This window comes from Mustela lutreola, chromosome 1 (genome assembly GCF_030435805.1).
Source record: "Mustela lutreola isolate mMusLut2 chromosome 1, mMusLut2.pri, whole genome shotgun sequence".
NCBI lineage: Eukaryota > Metazoa > Chordata > Mammalia > Carnivora > Mustelidae > Mustela > Mustela lutreola.
In genome coordinates, this window is record NC_081290.1 from 288,975,686 (window position 1) to 288,999,492 (window position 23,807).

A 23,807-nucleotide genomic window follows, 5' to 3' on the forward strand; every position below is an offset into this window, starting at 1 on the left:
GCTGTTTTCAGTCATCTTCGAGCTCTGGGGAGGGAGGCTTGGAGGAGGAGGAGGAGGAGGGAGCGCCTGGAATGCCAGATGTGCGGTGGGAAGGTGAGAAACGCAGGAGCAGGAGCAGGAGCAGCCGGCCTCCGCAGCCCCCGGGCTGCAAGGTGGACAGACCCTCCATTCCTCTAAGTCGGGCAGCTGAGGGCCCCCACCTGCAGGAACCTGGTGTCCGGGGCTGGTCAGCACCCGGAAGTGATCCCAGGGGATACGGGTTAGGAGCGGCCCTCCCGAAGCCTTGGCCCTGAGCCCCAGTTGCCCGATGGGCACGGCTCCCACCCCCCGGCACCCCCAAAGCGGCCTGTTGCTCTCACTGCGGGGAGGAGCTGGAGTCTGGGCCTCTGGAGGCAGCCGTGGTGAGGTTGCCGCGGAGGGGGCCCCTGGGCCGGCGGTTCCCCTGAGGGGTCAACTTCTGCTGTTTCACAGGACCCAGAGTGCCCCTGGGAAGCAGGACTTAGCGGGAAGCTGGTGGGCTTGAGAGCAGGCGATTCTGCAATCCCACCCCCAACCCCCAGCTTGCGGAAGGACTTTGGGCAGTCCCTGCCTCTCTAAGAGCCTCAAATCACTGCCCAAGTGGGGTGCCATGTAGCTAGCGCGGACGCGGCTGCAGGGCCACTGCGGGGCTATGGGGAAGGACAACCCCGGGTCTGCTGGGGGACCGGACAGGTGTGGGGGGGCAACGCCCCGGGTCTGCGGGAACACGCCACGGGGTCTGGGTGTTTGCTGATGCCTCAGGAGAGACAAGGAGCCATCAACCACCAAAGCTCTCAGGGGACTGGTGTCCCTCCCCGCCCTTCCCAGAGCAGACCCCCAGGCTTCTCCGACAATCACACGCTGACCCTCAGCTGGCCCTCCGTGTTGCCCCGGCGCGACTGGCCCACACCGTCAGCCTTACTTGGGATCGTACCACGGGACCAGCACAGGAGGCAAGAGGGGGCCATTGTTCTCCAGCTGCAGACAGTGTGTGTCACAAGGCCTCCCGCAGGGCAGCGAGCCCAGGGAAGGGACGCTCTGGCCGGACCCACAGGGTGGGGGGCGGGCCCCGCTGGAGGGCGGGGAGCGAGTGGGGAGACAGGGTCAGCCAGGGTCAGCCCAGACAGCGCCGGCAGTGAGGGACGGGGAGGACCCAGCAGGGCGGTCAGGCCTGGCACAGACACTCATCTTTCCCCTGAGTCCTGGCCACGCAGTCACCTTTGTGCCCAAGTGTCACCCTCCCCCCCACAACAGAGGACAATTTCCTTGGGGGATTCCTGCAGGACCCCCGGAAAGCAAGCCCTGTTTCCCAGGGTGGGAACTCCTGGCTGGCACAGCGCCTTGGAGTCTGGGCAGGAGGCAGGTGCCTGGTGGAGGAGGTGGGCACGAGGAGCCACTGTTGGCGACGAAGTACACAAACCCGGTGACTTGAAACAACAGAAATGTATTGTCTCACAGTCCCGGAAATCAGAACCCCAAATCTTTGCAGCACCAGCTCCTCCGAGGCTGTGGGTGAGGACGGGGCCCAGGCCTCCCCGGCTCAGAGGTGGCTGTCCTCTCCCGGCCTTGCCTCCGGGCTCTCGACTCCCCCCTTGTGACATGGACGCCTGCCGTCCCGTTTGAGGTGCCCACCCTAATCTCTGGGTCCTCAACCTGCCTGATGTGATCTGCGGTTACCCTCCTTACAGGTCAGGTCCCCTCCTGAGGTCGTGGGGAGACGAGGCCCCCTGTCATCGGTGTTCCTGGGTCTGACGTGTTGCGTTTCGCCCTCGCTGGTCCGCGAGCGATGTAAGGTGACGTCCGCCTGTGAGCTCCGTCTCCCCACCGTATGCTCCGCACTCGACGCGTGTGTGGCTCCCAGTTGGCGCTGCGTCCTTCCTGCTGAATGAGGGACAGCCCCGCAAGAAGGAAGGGCGGACGCCGCTGCCTTTCCGCCTCCCGCCCCCTCGGAGCAGCACCTGTCTCCGGAAAAGTCACGGAGGGGAGCGCCACTGCCCCAGACCTGAGCACACAGAGGACGGGAACCGGCCTGTGCTGGGGAAGGAGGCCCGTTGCCGGTGGACCGTCTGTGACCGCGAGCTTAAAGACAGCACAACTGCACGCGCGGCTGTTCCTCTGGGCATGATGCCCTTCCTGGGGTGAGCCGTGCACCGACTACTCCGGCGTAGGTCCTGCAGACCCGGCCCCGCCCCGTCCCAGAAACCACGATGCTGGGAGCAGCACGGGGTCCTTCCGCGAGGCCAGGGTGCGCCTCCCTCCCCCACCACCAACGTGCCACCGGTCGGGTCGCCGCTGATGGTTTCCACCACGCTTCAGTCCACACCGGTTCCGATCGTCCGGCCGGCCTCGGGGTTTCACCCCACTCCATCGTGCGGAAGACGTCCTGCCCGTGGGCCACGGAACCCCGGACTTAGCGATGCTCTGGACATTAACAAAGCACATCTGCTTGCCAGAGGGAGGTACCCCCTGCCAGTTCGGGGACTTGGACCCACCCACGAGAAATTTCCAGAGTTCAGTGGTCTGGGAATGTCACGACACCCCCGCAAAGTGCAGGACAAGTCTTACACCGTCGTCACCTTAACACCAGGAAGAAGACGTACGTGTGCGTGAGCGTAGCAATCGGGCAGTTACCTTCAGTCTCAGGTAACAGAAACGAGGAAGAACGGTGACTTAATCCAGATGTCTTTTTTTTTCTTCTTCAGAGATTTTACTTATTTATTCGACAGAGACAGACACAGAAAGAGGCGACACAAGCTGCGGAGCGGCGGGCGGAGGGGGAAGCAGGCTCCCCAGCGAGCAGGGAGCCCGACGCGGGGCTCGATCCCAGCACCCTGAGATCATGACCTGAGCTGAAGGCAGAAGCTCAACAGATGGAGCCCCCCAGGAATCCCGAGATGGCAGGAACGTGAGTCCCCACTCTCCGCTCGGCCGGCAGCAGCCTCACAGCCCAACGTGGCTGCCAGATCTTCAGCCATCGCTGGCCTGTTCTCAGCAGGCACCAGGAGACTGGACCGGGGCTGCAGGTGGACAGGAAGTACGTCCTGGAAGCCGCCCCAAACCTCCACTCTGCCTGCCCCCCCCACCCCCAAAGAGGCAGTAGGGAGGGTGAGGCACAAAACGGCAGAGGGGAGAGGGAGGGTCTGGACGCCAGGCGGTTCCTTCCCATCTCTGACTGACTCCCCGTCTGCTCTTCTCGTCCAACGAGCCCAGCGCAGACCAGACGGCCCCTTCCTGGGCCCCAGACCCGGAGGGGTCAGCACGCGGAAGGCAGCGGCGAGCTGTCACCGGGAAGACCGACAGGGCCCCGGGGCTCGGGAGCAACGCCGTATCCTCTGGGAACATCAGTCCCGATTCTCTGAGATGCACTTTTCCCCTGCCACCAGGGGCCAGGGCAGAGATGTCACAGGCCATGGGGACCCGAACCGCCCACTAGGGACAGGGCGACATGGAGCCAAAAGGTGGCGTGTGCCCAGCCATGCACCATTGTCAGGGGAAAGGGCACCAACCTCCAGCCCAGGTGAGCGGCCGTGAGCCGGGAGGTCGCCCTCGCGAAGGCCCGTGCTCCTTCCCTGTCCCCTCACCTGGGACCTCACCGAGGTCCTCACGACCACGCGTTCCGCAGCATCGTTCTCCCCACCTCTCCGCAGACACAGAGTCACAGGGTCACTCAACGACGGGTCCCAAGTCACCCCGCCGGTGACAAGAAGAGCAGAGATCCGAGCCGCACACCCTGGAGGGGACGTGGGTCGCCGGTCCTCCTTGGGGGCAGGAGGGAGGCGCCGAGCCGCAGCACTCCCCAGCCCCAGGCGGCCCACGGGTGGGTGGGGGCTCACGGACAGGCGCAGCCGGATGCCAGTGGGACCCGCGTGGGACCCGCCCAAGCTCCGTCCCCAGGGACCTGTCCCAGGTGGAGGAGGGGCTGGGCAGGCCCAGCCGCATGTGCGCTGCAGCTCCCGGAGTGGGGACAGGTGCCGCCAGGTCTCTGCGGCCTGTCCTGGGCCTGGCTGCTGGTGGCGAAGGTCGCGGGCCCCCAGCATCAGGACCTCTCGGGCACTCAAGGGGGACAAGGAAGGTCGGAGGCACCAGCGCAGCTGTGAGGACATGGGGGCAGGGGTCTGAGCCCGCAGGACCCCCTCCTTTCCGAGGCATCGGGAGGACAGCGGTGCTGGGGTCAGGGCAAGCGGGGCGCCCCCCGCTGCCATCTGCACCCCCGGAGCCCCTTCCATGGGGGGCGCCCGGACTCTCCAGGGCCCTTGCCCGGGCTGGGGGTCGCAGCACCGGGCGGCCGACCGCGCAGGCCCCCAATGCCCCGCGGCCCAGAGGACCCCCCCCCACCAGGACGCAGCCGGCGCTGGGCCCGTCTTCGCGGTCGGACCCCCACCCCCAGGCTCGCTCCCGGCGCGCACGGCGCCCCCCACCCGCCCCGGCACCCGAGCTCCCAGGGCAGCGCCCCGCGGGTGTGCGGGCTGCTCTCTGCTGCGGGGCGGCAGGGGCTAGGGGCGGGGGGGGGGCGCGAGCCCAGAGGCCTGGGGGTCCGCTGCCCGCGACAGCCCTCCCGCCTTAGCCTCCCGCCCCACCCCTGCCCCAGGTTTGCAGAGAAGGCGAGGTGGGGGCAGGGGCTCTGGAGCAGCTCTGCGGGGGAGGGGGGCCGCCGGGCACAGGGGTGCGGGGGTCAGGCCAGGCCAGGACACTGTCCCGGGGGCAGGGGCCAGCGGGGCGTGAGGGACATCTGGGGTCTGAGAGGTCAGTCAGACCGTGAAGAGACATCCGGACATGAGGGGACATCCGGGGCGTGACGGGTCAGCCAGGGTGTGAGGGGACATCCTGGGCGTGAGGGGACATCCGGGGCGTGAGGGGTCAGCCTGGAGTGTGAGGGGTCATCCGGGACCTGAGGGGACATCGGGGCGCGACGGGACATCCGGGCGCGCGCGGGGGGAGGGGCGCGGGGGAGGTGGAAGCGGGGAGCGGAGGAGGGGGAGGAGGAACCCGCTCAAGATCCAGGCTGGGCCCCGGAGAGGGGGGAGGGGCGCAGGGGCCGCGGGACTACGCTTCCCGGCAGGCGGCGCGCGGCGCGTCACTTCCGGCGGCGCTCGCGGCGCGCGTGTGGGAGCGAGCGAGCGAGTGTTTACTTCCGGCCGCCGCCGCCGCCGCGGGCTGAGGGCCGAGCGTGTCGGGCGGCGGGCCCCGAGCAGCCATGGACTGGCTCATGGGGTGAGTGGGGCGGCCGGGCGGGCGGGCCGGGGCCGCGGTGGGGGCCGCGGGGCGCGCTGCGGGCGGCGCCGGGCGAGCGCGCGGGGCCGGGGCGGCGCGGGCCGGGCGGGCGAGGGGCGTCTCCTCGGGGCCGGGGTCGCGGACGGGAGCCGCTCGGAGGGGGCGGCCGCCGGCCTGGGCAGGACGCGGGCCGCGGGCCGGGGGCCGGGGGCCGGGGGCGCCGCGGGGCGCCGGCTCCGGAAGGACGAACTTTCGCGCCGGCCGGCGCCGTCCTGAGCCGCGAGCGGAGGAGCCGGCGGCCCCGGTTCGCGCGTCCGGCCGCGGGGCTCGGGGCTCGGGGCTCGGGGCTCGGGGCTCGGCCGCGGGGCAGGCGGGGCGGGCGGGCCGGAGCCGGGGCCGGAGCCGGAGCCGGAGGGAGCGCGGCGCGGCTCGCGGGAACCCGCCGCCGCCGGGAAGTTGCTCGCGGACCCGCTGTCAGAACTTTGCGGCGTCTGCGCCGCGGCCGGGGCGGCGGGTCCTCCTCCGTCCCGCTCGGCGCCGCGTAGCTCCCCGACCGCGGGGCAGGGCGGGGCGGGGCGGGGCGGGGCGGGGCGGGGCGGGGCGGGGCGGCCGTCCGGGCGCTGGGGCCGCGCGTGCGGGGCCGCTGCGGTCGGCCCGGGGCGGGCGGACGTGCTGGTCGCCCGCGCGGGTCCCTGAGGGAGGCGCCCGCTCGGACGGCTGGTTTCCGGGGCGGGGCGGGGCGGGGGCCGTCGGCGGGACCGCGGAGGCGGCTCGCACCCGTCCGGGCCGGCGGGTCGGCTGGAGGCCGGCGGAAGGGACGCCGGGGGCGCGAGCCCACGGGGGCGGCCGCGTCGGGAGCCCGGAGGGAAGCGCCCCGCGTGGCCGGGGCCGCCGCTCTGCCGGCCTCGGGCAGAGTCACGTTGCTGTCCTAGTCGCGCCGCCGGGAGCCCTGGGCCCTGCGGTGGCCGCTGCACGTCTCCGGACCTGCGCCGTCAGAGCCGTGCGGGAGGACTCGGAAGGCGAAGCCGAGGCCGCGGAGGAACGCGCTTCGCACGCGGCCCGGCGCGGGGGCGTCGCGGCTCGGTCAGCAGCGAGCGGGGCCTCCTGGACGCCTTTGCAGCCGCAGGCGCGCAGCCCGGAGGCCAAGCAGCCAGACCCCAGCCCGCAGGGGCTGCTGCGTCGGAGGGGCGTTGCTGGGCTCCAACCGGCCGTGCTTTGCGCCCCAAGCCCGGGGCGTGGGGGAGGCGCTGACGGTCGTCCCGCCGCTGACTTCTCGCGGCCCCGTCGGAGGAGCAGGGGCTCCGCGCCCGAACCCGAGCAGCGCTCAGTCCTCTGAACTGGCTGGGTTCGGGGCGTTGTGGGCTTTGTGCCATCACTGTGCCTGTCCCAAGCTCCCCCCGCCGCTGGGCTTCCGGGGACTGGCCCCCCAGGCCCCCCTCAAGACTTCGGAAGCAGGCGGTCATCTGGGAGAGGTCATCTGGGAGAGGTCATCTGGGAGAGGTCGGCGCAGGACTCCCCTCCCGGTCGGAGCGGAGCAGGCAGGTCCGGGTGCTGGAGGAAGACAGCTGGGAAAGGGACGCGCCGGCGGCTGCTTCCACGGGCGCTGCGGGGGCAGAGCTCGGGGAGGCTCTGGAATCCTTCAGCGGACACTGGAGGCCCCCAAAGAGGGGTCAGGACGGAGTGTGGTGATCTCTGTGTGTTTCTCACTGTCGTGGCACAGCGCACCGTGGACTGTGCGTTCTTGCCCAGCCCCTTACTTGTGAGTCCGCCAGCCTGCTAGAGCAGAAGTGACAGGATTTCAGCGGTCAAGTAGTGAGTTTTCTCAGGAGCCTGTTTTCAAGGTGTTGGGGGGGGCGGCCTGGGAGCCCCGAGCGCTCTGTCCCCCCGCCGGGTGCTGTGTCTGCTGGAGGCAGGGAGGCCCAGCCCCGTGCCAGTCCCCGCAGGTGAGGGGGCTCACCCCGCGGGCACCTGTCGTGGGACCAGCTGGGGCTTCCGTTGGCGTTAACCCTCTAATGGTTTTCAGCGCACGAGGAAGCGCGCTTGCTTCTGCTAACTCGCAGCTCGCTGTCAGCCCGGTAGTTGGGGACATGGTTCTCTCTTAGGTTTGAACACTTTGTTTGTTTTTGGCGGAAGAGTTTCTCTGCGTGGTCCTGTCCGGCGGCGGGCAGGCTCCGCTGCAGTAGCAGGCACCGCTCCCGCCCTCTCTGCCGGCCGCTGTCGCTGTCGGGAGCAGAGCCCGAACAGGAGCACGTCCGGTCAGGAGAGCGCTTCGCAGAGTAACACGGGCGGCCGTGTGGGAAGAAAGGGCGGTCTGGCGGGAAAGCCGCCCGTGAGCCAAGAGCAGCGCCGGCGTGTTGCGACTTGCTGTCGGAGTTCGCCCGGACGTGGAGCTCGGGCTTCCCGACATCCCTCTGCTCGGCTTGGAACAGGCCGGCAGGAATTTTTCCGTCTTTTTACAAGGAGTGATTTCTCACTTGAGAGGGGTCAGTCCTTGCGGTGTGGCCGTGTCTTTGGTCCTTGGCTGTCTCCCTTCTGGACAGCCGAGGACAGGATGCTGCCCTTGCCCTGGGCAGGACGGGAGCCCCAGAAGGGACGCTGCCTGGGCTGCTCCAGATTCCACGTGGCCTGGGGCAGTGTGGCACGGGGACTTCCGCTCGTGCGTACCAGCAGTGACCGGCGTCGGTGCACAGACGGTAGACGTGCCGCTTCACTTTGACCCAGCAGAACACACAGTCCAGACGCTTCCAAGCATCTGGGAATGTAGACGAGGAAATGCACCTCCTCCCACTTCGGAGTCAGGGGGAGCAGGGCGAGCCGCCCGCGGGTCCTGGGCGGGGCCGGCGGGGAGCAGTTTGCCGGGACATGCCCGCCCTGGGCCCGCAGCCGCGGCGGGGGCAGGTGCACAGGGGCCCCCTGCCCGGGGCTGCTTGCTGCCCTGGAGCAGTGAGGAGGTGGGTGCGCTGCGTGGCCGGGAGCGCCCCGCTCTGCCGGAGACCTGCCTCCGGCCTTGGCCGTGGAGCGCGACACACGTCACGGGTTGGCGCTCTTGGTCCGCGGGCAGGCGTGTTGGATGGCTCGGGGCTCAATGGCCGGCCTGGCTTTGCCGTCAGGGCTCTCGTGCTGGGCGGAGGAGGTAGACCCCGTGCGCACGGGCCTGTGTGGGCGCGCCGCGGGGCGCTCGGGGCCTTTTCTTTGCACTTTGCCTTCGGGCGGACGTTGCCCTGGACGGACAGACCATAAGGACACCCTGACTGAACCTGCTGGAGTCTCTGGACTTTTCTCCAACGGTCTCGTTGAGGGTAGTTTACATACCACGCAGGTTACTGTTTCAAGTCTAACAATTAGGTGACTTTTAGTAAAATCGTAGGGTGGTGTAGCTGTCAACACAGTTTACTTCAGACGTTGCCACCCGCCCAGAGGAGCCTTGCGCCCCACAGCAGTCACTCCCTGTCCCACCCCTGGGTCGTCACTGATGGACCTTCTCTCTCTCTCTGTGTTTCTCGCTTTGCCGATTCTGGGCATTTCCCACAGATGGGGTCACAGCACAGGGTCTTCTGTAGCCGGTTCCCTTAGCGACCGTTTTAAAAGTTGGTTCGTGTTGTGCACGTATCTGCCATCAGTCCGTTTCATCGCAAGTGGCAGTCCGGAGTCTGGAGCTCTGCACGCTGCTCTGTCGATAGCGATAGCGGCGTTCTGCCCACTTTCTGCCCATCGTGAGGGATGCCGCTGTGACCCAGCCTTTGCCCACAGTGAGCTGGACCCCTTCTCCGCTGGGGAGACCCCGGGTCCTGACTGCACACTCCCTCTGTGGGGGGCAGGCCCCGCACCTCCAAGATCAAGGACGCATAGCGTCTGCTTTCTGAGGCTGGCATGAGGGCCACGGACACGGGGGACGGAGTGTGGAGGAGTGAATGAGGTCGAGCTGGAGGTGGGGAGGCCAGGCCGGCAGGGTGGCTCCGAGCAGGGGTGCGCATTGGCTCCTGTGGGAAGAAGTGTAGGAATTTTCCAGATAGGAAGTAGGAAGGGTTCTGGCCCAAGCCGGTGCAAAGGCGTGGAGGCCTGAGCGGCAGAAGCGTCCTCCAGCTGTCCGCCCCCTTGGGGAACACGTCCAGGGACAGCCACTGTGCCAGTGGCCCCACTCAGGCAGTCCTTACGACCTGGGCCTGATTCGCATCCAGATTCCATTTGAGGAGAGCGGCGGTCCCGTGAACCCCTTCGTGGGCCGAACTCTGTGCCCCCGGGAGCCCCGCATCTCTCATCTGTCCCTGTGCTTGCAGCGTCCCCTGGGAGCCTTGTGCAGAGTGTCCTCAGAGTCGTGCCTCTGGATGGGAACTCACTGGAGGTGCCGCGGAAATGCTTTGCCGGGAAACGGGTTGGGCGGGAAGTGTTGCCAGCCTTGGGCAGGGTAGCAAGTGCGTCTGAGACGTCTGCAGCCCGGGAGGGCCCGGGTCCACCCTCATCGGGGTCCTGCCTCTGGCCTTCGTTCTGCTGTTTGTACCACCGCCCGGGGCCCTGGAAGAGCCAGACGGCACGGGGACGCTGGCTGCCAGGCCCTGTCAGCAGCTGGCCGCAGCTTGGGAGGGGTTCTCCGGGGACTGCGGGGCCATCGTCAGCTCTGAGGTCTCCTGTGGGAGGGGGCCGTGGCCTCCGCCGTGGCCGCGTGTGTTGGGAAGGTGGGTGTCGGTGGTCTCGGTGGGGGCGCCTGTGCTGGTGTTCCCGCTGCCCCAGCACTTCCTGCATCGCCCTTGCGGTGGTCCTGGAGACTCAGACACGGCCAGACCCCCCACTCTTGGTTTTGTGGTGAACGTGCTGGTGTGGCGACAGAGGTGCTCGGTGAGCCTCTCTCTGCACTTTTCGGGCACCTGGACCCTGGGAGCTGGTCAGGGAGCTGCTCTTGGTCCCCGCTGGTGACTCACGTGTGCCTTTGCTGCCGTGGCTGCCGGCCTGTCCGGAAGAGGAGGCGGCGCGCGTGTTCCTGTCTGACGTGCTGGGAGCGCCTCGGCTCTTTGTCTCCCCGTGTTTGTTTTTCTCGCGCAGGATCTCTCCCGGCTGGGCACGCCCGTGTGCGTTGAGCGCGGCTCTGTAGAACCCCCGGGAGCGTGGGGCAAGGAGCGAACCTGGAAGCTTGGAGGAGGAGGAGGCGGTGGTGGGTGGGTGGGGTGTCCAGGCCACGTGGGGGCTGTGGGCTGTTCCGGGGGACCGTGCGGCTGTGGCCGCATTCACGTTGTCACCTTCTGGCTCCTTTCTCTTTGAAGGGTTTTCCCGTGCTAGCTCGAAAGAGCCGACAGTGCACCGTTGCTGGGTTGCTGGGGCGGGACACTCATTCTTTTCCTTCCTGTCACCGTTCCCGGTTTGTCCGGGGATAGTGCGGCGTGTGGTCGCGACCTACCAGACCTACCCCGTATGGCACCTTTCCGTTGGTTTGGCATGTTGCCGGTATGTCGAGGTATGGTGGCAGTTTTCGGTGTTTATTGAGCATTTCTGTGTAGGGTGAGGCCAGAGCTCCCACCTGGGCCTGCAGCTCCCCCCAGCAGGCCGGCTGGCGTCCGGAAGCAGGGATGTGGCCGTCTTTCTCTTCTCCCCTCCAGCCTTTCCGCCAGGCCGGCCCTGGGCTCCCGGACTGTTCTCTCCGAGGGTGCGGCACCCCTGGAGCTCGCTGTCGGGGCGGGGTCTGCCCTGCCCACACCCAGTGGAGCGCTCAGCCCCTTGGCCGTGGGCCGTCCCCTCCAAGGGCCGCAGCTGGAGCCCCCTGCGTATCTTGGCGGTTTCACGCGCAAGAATAGTGTGGGGGGCTCCGGCGGGTGGTAGGTGTGTGCCCCACCTCCAGTCCTGGGGTCTTCCGTACCTGGCCCCACTGTGCCAGATAAACGTGGCTCTCTTCTGGGGCCCGTCTGAGCAGTTCCTCAGCTCGGGCTTTGAATCGTGTCTGTTGCTGTCAAAGGAACCCCAGAACTTCTGGCTCCAGAGGAGGACTGCTGCCTCGGACAGCTCTGCAGGCTGCTGGCTGGGGCCTCAGTTGCCCCATAGAGCCCCTTTGCGTGTGGACTCTGGTGCAGAGTTCTCATCCTTTTTGGTCTCAACACACTCCCCCCCACGTTTTTAAAAATGATTGAGCTTGTATGGTTATAGCTGTCAGTGTTTACCGTAATAGAAGTGGAAGAAAAGAGATTTGAAAACTATTCTTTAACTCATTTGAAAAGAACAATAAACCCAGCATGTGTTAGCATGAATTTGTTTTTAACTTTTGTTTCTTTGACAGGAAGCGCAAGCAGGCAGAGTAGCAGGTAGTGGGAGAGGGAGGAGCAGAGTCCCCGCGGGGCAGGGAGCCCGATGCGGGGCTCCATCGCAGGACCCTGGGACCATGGCCTGAGCCGAAGGCAGTCGCCTAACCCACTGAGCCACTCTGATGTCCCTAAACTTTTTTTTTTTTTAAATAAATAACCATATTTTGCGGCATAAAACACATGATAAGAGTGCCCTGACTCTTTTGTAAGCCTCATGAGCTGGACCCTTATGTCTGCTTCTGGGTTTGTTTTGTTATAATCTTACCACGACTCATCGCTTCTGGAAAGCTCTGCCGTGCCCGGGTGCGAGAACGGGAGAGGCGAGTGCCGTCGTCACGTGGGTGCAGGAGCCACACTTCAGGCGCCGTGGCGAGGGCTCTTTGCCTGGCCTTGCTCCAGAGCGGAGCCGCGGCGGAAGCTGTCGAAGACCAGTGTCACCTCCGCTGTGTCGGTCAGACAAGTCACAGAGCCACCCTGATACAGTGCGAGGGGACGGACTCTGCCCCTTGAAGGAGGGGTCTCCCATGTGGGGAGGGGGCGGTGGCTGCCGGCCCCACCTGCAGAGCACGGCACGCGGCCGGGGACGCTGGGTCCGTCCTCACCGGGCGGCCCCGAGGTCTGTCAGGAGACCAGCTGGGCTTTTCCGCGCAGAGGCGTTTAGGGCGCTGTGGCTCAGGGACCATGTGCCTCAGGGTTGAGTCCCGACTCTGCAGCTCCGTTAGGGCTTCCTGAGCCTCGGTTTGCTCATCTGCAACACGGCGCCAGGGGACCCCTTCCTAGCCGTGGCTGGGGGACTCTGTGAGGTGCCCCCGTACAGTGCGGGCGCGGCTCAGGGGCTTGCCGTGGAGGGCCCCGCCTCCCCCAGCCGCCGGGGGGCTTGGCACCAGCCTGGCCTCTGATCCCTTTGTGCGGCCCCGGGTGGGCGTGGGGTGGGGGTCCTCGCTCTCCCGCTCCCCCACCGGGGCTTGTGTGCACAGCACCCACGGCGGCTCGGCGCCCGTGGCCACCTGCACACGGGGCCTGGTGTGTGCAACGTACGTCCCTGTCACCATCGCACTGCCGTCCCTCTCCGCGTGTCCTCACTGGGAACCGTGGCGCTGCAGCCCTTAGGGTGGGGCTGTCGCCCAGCATGTCACTTGGTCACTGTCACGTCTGCTTGCTCTCGGACAGCTGCTGTTGGTGTGCAGCTAGCCCTGGTGTCCTGATCCCTAAGGAGAGCCCCGTCTGATGGCCACACCGTCCTGTGGGCACAGCTGCTCCCGGGATCGCAAGGTTGGCACCCGGAGCATAGCCCAGGGCTTTTGTGGCAGGTCTGACTTTCAGGGTGCCTGTGGGCGGAGGGCGGGGGTCTTGGGGCTTGGCTGTCTCTGGAGGCTGCCTGACGCCATCCGCAAGCGGACAGCACCGTCCCTCAGTGGCCTGCCCGCTCCCCGAGCTGGGAGAACCTGCTCATTGCAGGCTTGCCTTCCCCCGCCGGATGCCGGCACCCCAGCCGGGACGGCCCCACTGCTGTCGGAAAGGCACTGGGGAAGCCCGTTTGCTCTCCCTCCTCCACCTCGGGCTGCTTGCTGGGTCGTCCCTTGGCTTCCCTGCTCCAGGCCTGTCCTGACGCCCTGGGACTCAGGGTGGGGAAGGCGCGGCAGCCTTTGCCGTCAGAGGCGTGAGGCCGTGGCTGCTCATTCCCTGGGGTCTGCGCCTTCTCAGCGGCGAGTATGTGCCTGGTGCCGAAGGCGGGAGGCCGAGCAGGTGCTGGCCTGGGAGGTGCCGTCGGCCCTGGATCGCACGCCTCCTGAAGCCAGCCTTACACGGACGGCTGACTAACTGGGGTGTCAGTACAGACTACAAAACCCCACCTGGCAGCAGGCGTCGGAGCACACAGCCTTCCCCCCGATAGTTGCGCAGTGGGTTGGAAGCCCCCGCCAGCAGCCCCTGGGGCAGGCCTCCCCTTCCAGGAGGTTCACCCCTTCAGCCATGCTTCCTGCCTCTGCTTAACCCTGGCTCACCGAAGCAGACCCCCTTGATAGGTCACGACGACGGTCTCCCATTCAAAGAGCTGGGGGCATCAGCCGAGTGTTCCCAGCAGGAGCGGTGGGAGGGGGTGCCCTGGAGGTGATGTTTACCGAGTGGGCCCCCCAGGTCCAGCAGCGGGTCCAGCGGCATGGGCACTGCAGGCCAGTGGGAGACAGCTGAGTGCTCCTGTCGCCGCGGCTTGATCTTAGTGGTGGGCAGCAGGGGCGGTCCTGGTGCTGATCCTAGCATGTGGCCTTCTAAGGTCCTTATCCTCCTGGGCCTGGTTCGTTGCTGAGGCAGTGGGAGTGAGCTGTTTTCCTTCCCTTACTGTGTGGCGGCCGTGGTTCTAGATGGTTGGGGTTGCCCACATGGAGATGCCTGGCACCGGGGTGGCCGGGGAGGGTGGGGGAGGGTGGGAGAGGGTGGGTCATTGGTTGGTTGGGAGGAGAGAGTGGGGAGCCCTGCACGGGGAGCTCCTGGGGCCTCCTTGGTCCCTTCTGGCTGCTGGGAAGGATGGGCATGTGCTGGGGGTCTCTGGGACTTGCAGTCTGTCTTCTCAGACGCACCCTGTGTGGTGGCCCACCTCTGACACTGCTGGCGCAAGCTGGCAGCACCAGCTTGGTTTCCGCGCCCCCCAGGCTGTACCTCTGAAGGGTGGGGCGGACTCGTACCTACTCTGGGTTCCCCAGGGCCTGGTGCACTGGCACAGCCAGGACCTGGTCCCTGCATGAAGTGACGGATGCTCCCGCTGTCCTCAGTGGCGTTCCACGGAGCGGCTGCCAGGCGGTGGGTCTCTCCCTGGACTGGTCTCACCTGCTGTGGAGGTTCTGGTTGGACACATTGCAGGGTTGGGTGGGGCTTCTGGCTCCTGGTGGGTGGAGGCCAGGAAGTAGTGCCAGGATGACCCCGCCGTGGGAATGACCCAGCCCTGGGAGTCAGCCTTGTGCCAGGAAGCCGGCCTGGGCCAGGCCGAGACCGCACGGCCATGAGTCACGGGAGGTGACCCTGGCCTTGACTGCTGTCCGCAGACGCAGGTGATTGCCGGTCCCGTGTGTGGCTCAGCAGGCGGAGACCTGCAGAACCAGGCCTGTCACGGCAGCGTGGGTGCATTTCTGCCACTCACTGGGTTGGGCTGCGCTGGGGAGACGTGGATGGGTAGAAGGCTTCCTTGTGCTGCGCGGCCGTCTCGGTGGGCCGTGCCTGGGGCCGCCAGAGTAGACGCACGTGCACCTGTCATTTGCAGGGACCGCACCCTTTGGAGTCCTTACTGTTCCCTCCACGCAGAGCGCTCTTCGAGGCCCATGGAGAAGAGAGAGTGGGGGGCAGCTGCAGGGGGCACTGGACCACCAAAGTGCATGAGAGGGTGGAGGTCCGCTTGGATGTCCAGGGAGTCTGAAGAATCCCAGAACCTGACTTAAACGCTCTGAAGTTCCCTGAGTACAGCGGCGCGGACACTCGTGTTCTCTGCGCTGCCTTAGAGCGCCGGCGGGCCTTCCTCCGTGGCTCTGCTGGCGCGGCGCGAGGGAGCCCTCAAGGGTGCCTGCGCCCGCGGAACTTGGTTTCACGGGTCTGTTGTCGAAACAGGAAAGCACGGGACGTGCAGACACCGAAAAGTGAGTGATCCCAGCACCCAGAGAGCGTGACTTCACGCTGGGAGCTGGTGTCGCACGCGGTGCACTTGGCCCAGCGGTCAGCATCCGCGGCCGCCCACGGATGTGCGTGACCCCCTCGCCCTCCGTGGTGGGTGTTCAGGGTCTCCTCCCGGCGGACGGCGGTTCGGAGCATCCTTGCACGTCAGCGCCCAGCGCGGGCCTTTCCTCAGGAGTTCTGGGAGGGGACCGGTGGGCTCCCGGAGGGGGGTCTTCCTGGAGGCGTTCGAGCCCGCACGCTCCTCGGGCGCTGGCGTGCGCTCGCCCCCGTTTTGTGACCAGCTGCCGGCGTTACTCTCCTGTGACGAAGATCTTTGCCACTTCGGTAAGTAAGGACGGGTGTTTGGTCAGTGCACGCTCCCTTGCAGAGGGCTGGGGCTGGTGTTCTGGGACGCGGGGCCCTGTGTCCTTGGGGAAGCAGCCGTCTGCTCGCTGTGCACGAGCGGCCCAGCTTTCTGAGGACCGGCCCGAGTCCCGTGTACTCCAGGGGTAGTGATCCCAAGTACTGAGCTTTCGAGTTTGTTCTTAAAGGAGCGAGAGTAGGGGAGACACTCGAACTGGCCCAGTGGGACTCCCCCCGACCCTGCTTCTTGCTGTGTTTCCTGAGGGCGTGCGTTCTCGAGCTGGGCGGAGTGCGCGTGTGGCCCTACTGGGCCGGCCAGAGATCCCCGGGCAGTTCAGGCTGTGCCGGGAGACCAGTGATGCTGCAGGGTGTGAGTGTGTTTGGGCCGAGCGGGCCCCAGGCCCTGGGCGTGGCAGCTCCGGGTCGTAGCCTGGGGAGGGCTGCGGACACAGCAGAGCTTGGCCCTGCGCTTTTACTCCTGGCCGGCGTGGGGGGATCTTCCCAGCATCTCGTGTCTTCTCGTACAGTCTCTCCGTCACCGCCCCACACACTCGCACATGCACTCGCACATGCACTCACACACGTGTTGCTGGACGCGTGTGCACCACTTGGTGTGCTCTCTGGGAAGAAATTCCGTTCACGTCGGTGCCAGGCGCTGGCCAGGAGCGCCAGGCTTGCCCAGGGCCTGCTCGGGCCGCGTTGGGTCGCTGAGGCCGCAGAGTACCGAGAAGGCAGCGCGGCCATGGGGGCGATGTGGGGACCCCAGAGCAGGGTTTCTCAAAGTGCCCCTCAAGGACTTCTCATGCTCTGAGGTGTTGGGTGAGTTAGGGGTCCGCTTGGAAGCTCGGTGGACAGCAGTTCTGGCTCAGAGCAGTCCCCAGGAGGATCCCTGGGAACGGCTCACACAGTGGCCGAGAGCCCCCCACCCCCCAGCCCTCTTCCCAGTCCCTCGGCACCTGTCCTCTTGGCGGTTGGGGTGAGTGAACAAAGGGCTGGGAAGGAATCCAGGCCGCCAGCCCGGCCCTCCCCTGCCAGCGCTGCCCTCCGGCTGAGGATGGGCGGCAGAGAGGAGTCCCCCCGGGGGCCTGGTGTCCTCTGGGCCGTGCTCCTGAAGTGTGCTTACTTCTTGCTCTGGGTGGTGTGACCTTCCCTCCTGGCTGGTGAGCTGGGGAGTGGCCCAGGGCAGAGAGTGTGGGGCCTGAGGCTGCCCGCGCTTTCCTGAGTGTGTGACTCGGCCGTGCCGCCGAGCACTGTGGCTTCCGCGGGAGATCGGGGCCAGTACCTGTTTGCCGGACTGTGGCCCTCCCGCCCGTAAGCGGGGTGTTTGTGCCGCACTGGCTTTCCCGCGCCCGGAATAAAGTCTGTCACGAGTGCTGCCCCTTCAGCGCGGGCTTCATCTTCTGCCACAGACCCCTGGTAGCCTCTGTCGTCCTTGGTGTGGTCAGGGAGAAGGCCGCCCCGGGAAGCCCTGTGCCTGCCGGCGGGCAGCTGGCCCGGTGAGTGTCGGCAGCCCGCGTGTGTCCTGTGGGCACTGCCCTCGGGCGGGGGTGCCGGCGGGGAGGCGAGGGCGCTGGTTCTGCCCTCTGCAGGCCGCGTGGTCTCAGGCATCACGACTGCCCCCTGTGCCTCAGGCCCCCGGGTCCCAGCGCCTGCCCTGTGGGATGGTCGTGGCTGGGGCGGACTTTGTAGCAGGTGCCTGGTGGGTGGTGGGCACGGGCTTTGTTGTAACCCAGTTTCCTGGTTTCAGAGAGACGGACGTGCTCCGCCAAGGGCACAACGGGGGTCACTCTGTCCGCACACGGGCTGTCCCTGCTGCCACTCTGCCTCCTGGGAGTGGCCCCCCGGCCTGAGCTCTGTGTTGGTGGTGGGCAGAGGGCGCTCGCTTCTCTCCTGTGCTTTGGTCTCGGGGTTTGCTCGTGGCTGTCCCTTCTCCGCTGCTAGGGTTTTGAAACGCTTTGTAATTAAAATCTTGTTTTCAAGTACATTCTATTGTTCCTGCTGGGAAGGCCTCCTACCTTTTTGGCTGAAGAAGTGCTGGGCTCAGCGGACTTGTGTCAGGAGTTCCTGGCATTTATAATTCACGTGAAAACAAACGTGTTGTCTTGTTGTGACCTCGCTGGCTTTGGTGTGCTTCCTCCAAGGCCGACGGAGAGCAGCTGCTGTTCAGCGACGCGGACGGTCAGCCCCAAGGTGTGCCCCTCTGTCTTCAGGGCTCTGCGAGGAGCAGGGCAGCGGCCTGCGGGCTCTCTGCTTGCTGGGCACGGGGGTGGGGGCCTGGGGACAGGGCTTGCGCTCTGTATGGGTTTCCCTCCCCTCTGGCCTCCTCACGGAACTCGCGGTTTTAAGGAGTGGTTTGTGGTTTGCTGGCCCCTGAGGTCTGAGCTGTCACCAGGATCGTGGCCGGGGCCCTCAGTTTCCCCAAAGGGTGTCCTCTCTCCTGAGGCTCGGTGGGAGGGCACAGCCCACTGCCCTGCTGCTGGTGCCAGAGGAGGCCTTTGTGGGTGGGGCTCACATGGCTCTCAGGGGGCGCCGGGGCCCTGCCCAGCCCTGTCTCAGACTTCCGCCCTGGACCACTGGGGCCTGAGATGGACGAGGGGGTGCAGGGGGCCTCCGAAGATGGGTCTGTGCCAGCCGGCACCAGGGCCCAGACCGCCCCCTGCCCAATAGGTCCTCCCCCACTCTGCGCCAGCGCCCTGGGTCGTTCAGTGAGTTCTCAGACGGAGACCTGGGGAGCTGCTGTGCTCCCGGGATGGAGCGCCTCAGCCGTGCGCTCGCGGTCATTGTACCTGGCATCTGGCCGAGGCCGGAGGCACTGTCGTTGGAGCAGCACAGGCCACGGGACCCGAGGGGTCCTGCAGTCCGTGTCCCCTGCTGGCCCGCGTCTGCCTCCCGTTGCGTGGTGCACACTGCCTGCTCCTCTCAGCACAGCAGGGACCCGTGGGTCAGGGCCGGCCAGGGGCTTGGGCTGGTGGCAGGCTCAGTGTGGTGGGATGCGCTGTCGTCGCCGTCCCCTGGACTGGGTGCCGCCCCTTCCTCCTGCCGGCAGCGTGCCTGTGGGCCTTTGGTGTCGGGCTGCAAGTTGCAGCCACACCCGTGTGTGAGGCCCGCGGTTCCATGCCAGCTGGGGCGACGTTCCGGCATGGGCTCCTGTGGGACCTGTTCCTACCGCACCTGGTGGTGATCGCACGGTAGGAGCAGGTGCTGCTGTGCGGGACTCGGGGGGCTGGGGTCTCCTCCGTGGCCGGCCCTGTGCACCCCTGGCCAGGTGCTTTTCTCGGCCTGCAGCAGTTGGTAGCTGCAGTGCCATAGGTGACAAAGGTGCCAGGCTCAGGCGGGCTTGTCCCCTGGGAGAGTGAGGTTGGGACCAGGCAGTGGGGGTGGGCTGTAGTGTAGGGGCCAGAGCCAGGGCCCATGGGGTGCTGGACTTTGAGTCTGTTCTGATGGTTTGTTTTTGGACCAGGGACTCAGATGTAGGTAGGGTCAAGACGTGGTACCTGTAGATGTCCCCACTTGTCCTGTCGGCGTTCTGTGCCGGTTCTACAGTAGCTACGGCTCAGTGTGCGCCTGGTTAACACAGCAGCTGGGAGCACAGTCGTGGCGGGGCCACCCTGCCCTCCAGAGCCAGGTGGCCCTGCCAGGAGCCGTCCGCAGGAGCACTGCTGTTTTCCGTGTCTTTTCTGTCCCAGAACTCAGAGTCCTTTGAATTCTAATGAAAATAATAAAATGTCCCCTGAAATGACATTTGCAGGGGTCTAGGGCGAAGACTGTGCTCTTTGACCTGTGTGCCTGGGCCAAGAGCCTGTGCCCATGCAGGCCCTGTCCCGGCTGCACACACCTCGTGGCTCCAGCTGTGGGCCTGTCCAGGAGCCAGCCTAGACTGCATAACCTGGCGGGGGCCATGGCTTTGCTGCACTCCCTTCAGGCAGGCTGTGGGGCTCTGGGCTCTCCCAGATGTGGGCTTAGGGACTGCCTGTTCTTATCTTTGACTCTGATCTTCCACAGGCCAGCAGAAAGCTGATCATATCATACTCCTGCTTAAAAGACCCTTTGTCCAAATTTTCCATCTCCCTCCAGCCCAGGGTTACCTGCAGCCTGGTCAGCCCTTTGCTGTGCCCTTTCCAGGTGAGATCCCTGACCTGCGCTCACGCGGTGTTCGTGGCCTGGAGGGTCTCCCATCTGCGTGTCTGCCAAAGAACGCCTACAGATGGCCAACAGGTACCTACAAAGATGCTTGTCATCACTCATCAGGGAGATGGACATCACAACCACCACCTGTGCTGTCCCCTCACACCCGTCGGAATGGCGGCCATAAAGAAGCCAGGCGGCAGCCAGTGTTGGTGAGGGTGCAGAAAAGTGTCCTGCCCACAGAGGTGTCAGTGGTGCAGCCGCTGGGGAAGACAGTGTGGAGTTTCCTCAAGAAGTTAAAACCAGAGTTACCGTATGATCGAGCATTTTCTCTTCTGGGTCTTTATCCAAACAAAATCGATCTTGAAGACACGCCTGTGTTCCCATCATCGTTCCCGGAGTTATTCTCAACAGGCAGCGTCCGGAAGCAACCTGTGTAGGTCGACAGGGAAATGTGGTGTCTCTTCACAATGGAATGCCGTTCAGCCTTAGCAGAGACGGAAATCCTGTCATTTGCGACTACGTGCGTGACCCTGGGGGGCGTTGTGCTAAGAGAAATAAGCCCGATGGAGAAAGACAGCGCATGGCATCGCTTATAAGTGGAATCTAAAAAAAGAAGAGTCAAACTCAGGAACAGAGTGATAGAGAAGTGCCAGGGGCTGGGGGAAGTAAGAGATTGGTAAAAGGACACAAAATTTTAGGAAAAAACACTGCTTGTCCTAACTTTGCCTCCCCTCTTGTTCCTACCTTCCGGGTCCCTGGACAGCCTCTGGGGAGGATGTGGAGCTGCCCTGCTGGCCTGGGGCCTTAGGAAGGTGTTGGGAGGCTGAGTCCACCCCCGCCTGCACTAATGCCTGGGAAGAGCGGGTCCTGGTCACGGCAGCTCAGCTTAGCTGCACCCTAACCATACCTGCTAGCTGGCCGAGGTCCGCGGGATTCTAGCCGATTGAGCAGGGAGCCCCGCAGCGCAGGCTGCACGTCCTCTTGAAGTGCTCAGGGGAGAGCACAGACTGATGGAAACCTCAGCAGGTTTCCGCCCACTGCGGCCGTCCCCAGCGTGTTCTTGGTCCAAGTGGAACCCAACCAGAAATCAACAACCAAGAGGCCGACTCCCTGTGTTTGGGCATGAGGAGGATATACACTTTTACGGATCTGGGGGGGGACAAAGAATGATGCGTAATGGAAAGCGGAAAATATTTTTAGCTGAAAGATAACAAAGATACTACCTGTTGAGACTTGTGGGCTGCATGTGGACCAGAGAGCAGTACAGAGCCTTGGATGCACAGATCAGAAAGGAAGGTGTCACCGCAGGGCAGTCTTAGCCAGAGGACGTGGAGGGATGGGAGGTGCGAGCTTGGGAGCAGCCGCTGTCGCGCCGGAAACGGGGTCTTCGGCAGAGTCGCCAAGGCCGGAGTCCGACGCGCTGACCATAGGGCTAAAGGGAAGGTCTCCAGCAAGCCTGTTCTACAGAGGAAAGGGAAGGTGCAGAGTCTTTGTAAGGAAGCGTGCGGGGTCGGCTGCACAGCCGTGTATTAGGAACGTCTTTGTCCGTAGGTCATACCGTACCGAGAGCACTGGGGCCGGGAGGAGAGTAGGTGTCAGAGTTCTAGAGCCACACGCGCTCATCGAGTGCTTCGGGTGCGTGGAAGCGTACACCTAGACTTCGAAAAAAATAACGTGAGATGTTTCTGTGTCCTCTGTCACATTTTCAAAGGATGATAATTTGGGCCAAACAGAATTATTAAAATTCATTTCGCCTCTTTCCTTTTACTCTTTAATGTGGCTGCTAGAAAATGAGAGATTACAGACGTGGCTGGCATTTGTGGCTTGTGGTGTGTTTCTCTTGGACAGCGCTGTTCGGGAAGATAGCACAGAAGACGCTATTCTTGGCCTTTGGGTTAAGAGCGGTTTTCCTAAATAGGGCCAGGAAGTGCTGATCATAGAGGAAAAGAGAATTTGGTTTACATTAAGATCGAGAAGCTCTGTTCATCAGAAGATAGCCCCAGAAGAGCAAAAAGGCCAGCGCCCTGGGGAAATGTGTGGCATGTGGCATGGACTAAAGGGGGTGCGGCCAGACCTTGTGGAAGGGCAGGAAACAGGTGGGAGCCTCTGGGGGGTGCCGCAACGTTGGGCACTGCACGCGGCCGACCTCGTAGGTCTGTAATGGTCACCCCAGTGGGCGGCACGCAGACTGGCCTTCCTTTCAGCCCATTTCCTCTTAAGTGTATGGCGGTAGCCAGGTGTGTGGGCAGACCTTCCCCCTCCGGCCTGCCTGCAGCGCTGCTCGTCTGCCTTTTGTTTGAATTTGTATATTATTATTCTTTAGTCTTTAATTTTTGGGGGGAGCGGCAGAAAGAGAGAGAATCCCAAGCAGGCTCCACGCCCAGCATGGGGTCTGACGTGGGCCTCATCTCAGGACCCTGAGATTGTGAGTTGAGCTGAAATCAGGAGTAGGACACCCGGCTACACCCCCCGGGCGCCTCTTGTTCTTGAGAGTCCTGCGTCCTGACCCTCACCCCCATTCTGGAAGCTGTGCAGGCGACGTTCCTTTCTCTTAGAGGTCACTTACTGCGCAGACCCTAAACTCAATGTCTGATGCTAATGAGCCCCTTTGTCTCCCTGCCCGTCCCGCGCCCCCCCCCCCCCCCCGTGGCTTCCAGACCTCAGACCGGACCCCCTCATGTGGTCTCGGGACTTGTGTGCACTCACAGACGCGCTCGCTCGCGCACTGTGTTGTACCCGTGCACGCGTTAGCTCTGGTTCGCACGCTGGGTTTCTCTCGGGGTGTGTATTTTCTTGTTACCAGATTTCTGTGGGTTTCTGCGCGTCTGGTCTTCTCCCTCCTGAAGGACATCCTTTCCATTTCCTTTCTTCAGTGTTGGGCCGCGGGTGAGGAGCTCCCCATCCCCGTCAGCCTGAAACGGCCTCCGGTCCGCCTTCATCGTTGACACACGTTTTCGCTGCACAGCGCGGTTTCGCCTGCTTTCTTCCAGCCCCTTTTCGATGTCCATCCACTGGCTTCTGGTTCTGGTTCTGGTTCTGGTGTTGCTTTGAGAACCTGGCTGTCCGGTAGACTCTTGCTCCTCTGGGAGCGATCTGCTCCCCCACGCGCAGCTGCTGCTGTTTCCTTCCTGGCTGCTGCAGTTTCAGGGTCCGGAGTGGCAGAAGTTGTCTCCGTGTTCCCTGGGTGCCCGTCCACTCTCCGAGCCTTGCACAGGTTTGCTCGCCGGTTCCCTCCCGCCGCCCCGCGCCTCCGCCCCCAACACACACGCATGTGCGTGCATGTATGTGTGTATACATATATTTTCTTTTCTTAACGGTTTGAGAGTGACTTGCTTCTTTAACCCAAGACAAGACAGAATGTATATTCTCGTGAAGGTGCTTGGTTGCACTGCACTAAGAGTCCGTGCCTCTGGCCACTCAGGGTCGCTGAGAGACAGGACCTAAGTCACTGCTGAGAGTCACAGGGAAGGGAGAAGGCAGAGGTGAGGGTGATGTGGTATCGGGGTAAGAAACACTCCAGGTGTGGGGCGCCTGGGGGGCTCAGTCGGTTAAGCATCTGCCTTGGCCCAGCTCATGATCCCAGGGTCCAGGGACCGAGCCCTGCATCAGGGTCCCCGCTCGGTGGGACGCCTGCTTCTCCCTCTCCCTCTCTCCTCCTCCTGCTTCTGCTTTCACTCGCGCTCTCCCAGCCCCCGAGGCCCATGCAGCAGAGCCTGGGCGGGGGCGGGCCTGGAGAGCCGAGTCTCTGGGGGTCGCCCAGCCGGCCTGCCCTCTGAAAGCCCCACTGGCGTGCGTGTCCACCCTCCAGCTCCTGAGGCCACAGAGACCAGACCCTTCCTGGGAAGCAAGGAAAAGAGAATGGATGGGACTTGGGGGAGAAGTTTGGTGGCTGCTTCTGGGCTCACAGGCAGCATAACCTACAAAGCAGCGGGTATTCCCAAATAAATATGTGTGTTGCGCGATTGTCACAGCCCGGCTGTCCTTTAAGAGATGGGTAAAGCCGTCTTTGTTCATGAGAACCAACCAGTAAGGCCCTTGCTCCTCACGCCTGCGCCGCTCAGTAGGGCTGTTTCCAGCTGCCGAGAGGCGCACCGGGTGTCCTTCGCTGCCTGTCTGCCGCACCGCTGGCTCTCGTGCTGCACCCTGCAGCGGTGACGTTGGAGG

At 64.7% G+C, this 23,807-nt stretch overlaps 2 protein-coding genes across 3 annotated transcripts in view; one reads left to right on the plus strand and one right to left on the minus strand.

The window, feature by feature from the left end:
- Positions 1 to 1,529: 1,529 nt before the first annotated feature.
- LOC131813248 (uncharacterized) lies at positions 1,530 to 4,121 on the minus strand. The gene is made up of 2 exons (XM_059143629.1): positions 3,525 to 4,121; positions 1,530 to 3,035 (listed from the first exon to the last, which is right to left on the minus strand). Exons 1-2 carry the CDS (start codon positions 4,119 to 4,121, stop codon positions 2,856 to 2,858), a joined length of 777 nt encoding a protein of 258 aa, XP_058999612.1. The 3' UTR covers positions 1,530 to 2,855.
- Positions 4,122 to 5,107: 986 nt separating this feature from the next.
- Positions 5,108 to 23,807, plus strand: part of MOB2 (MOB kinase activator 2) — a 69,428-nt gene continuing 50,728 nt past the window's right edge. Inside the window, exon 1 of one of the 2 annotated variants that reach the window (XM_059151571.1) lies at positions 5,108 to 5,229. In XM_059151571.1, coding sequence (XP_059007554.1) covers positions 5,213 to 5,229 — 17 coding nt within the window. In that variant the 5' untranslated portion in view covers positions 5,108 to 5,212. The remainder of the gene's footprint in view (positions 5,230 to 23,807) is intronic. The other variant, XM_059151575.1, reaches the window with a different exon arrangement.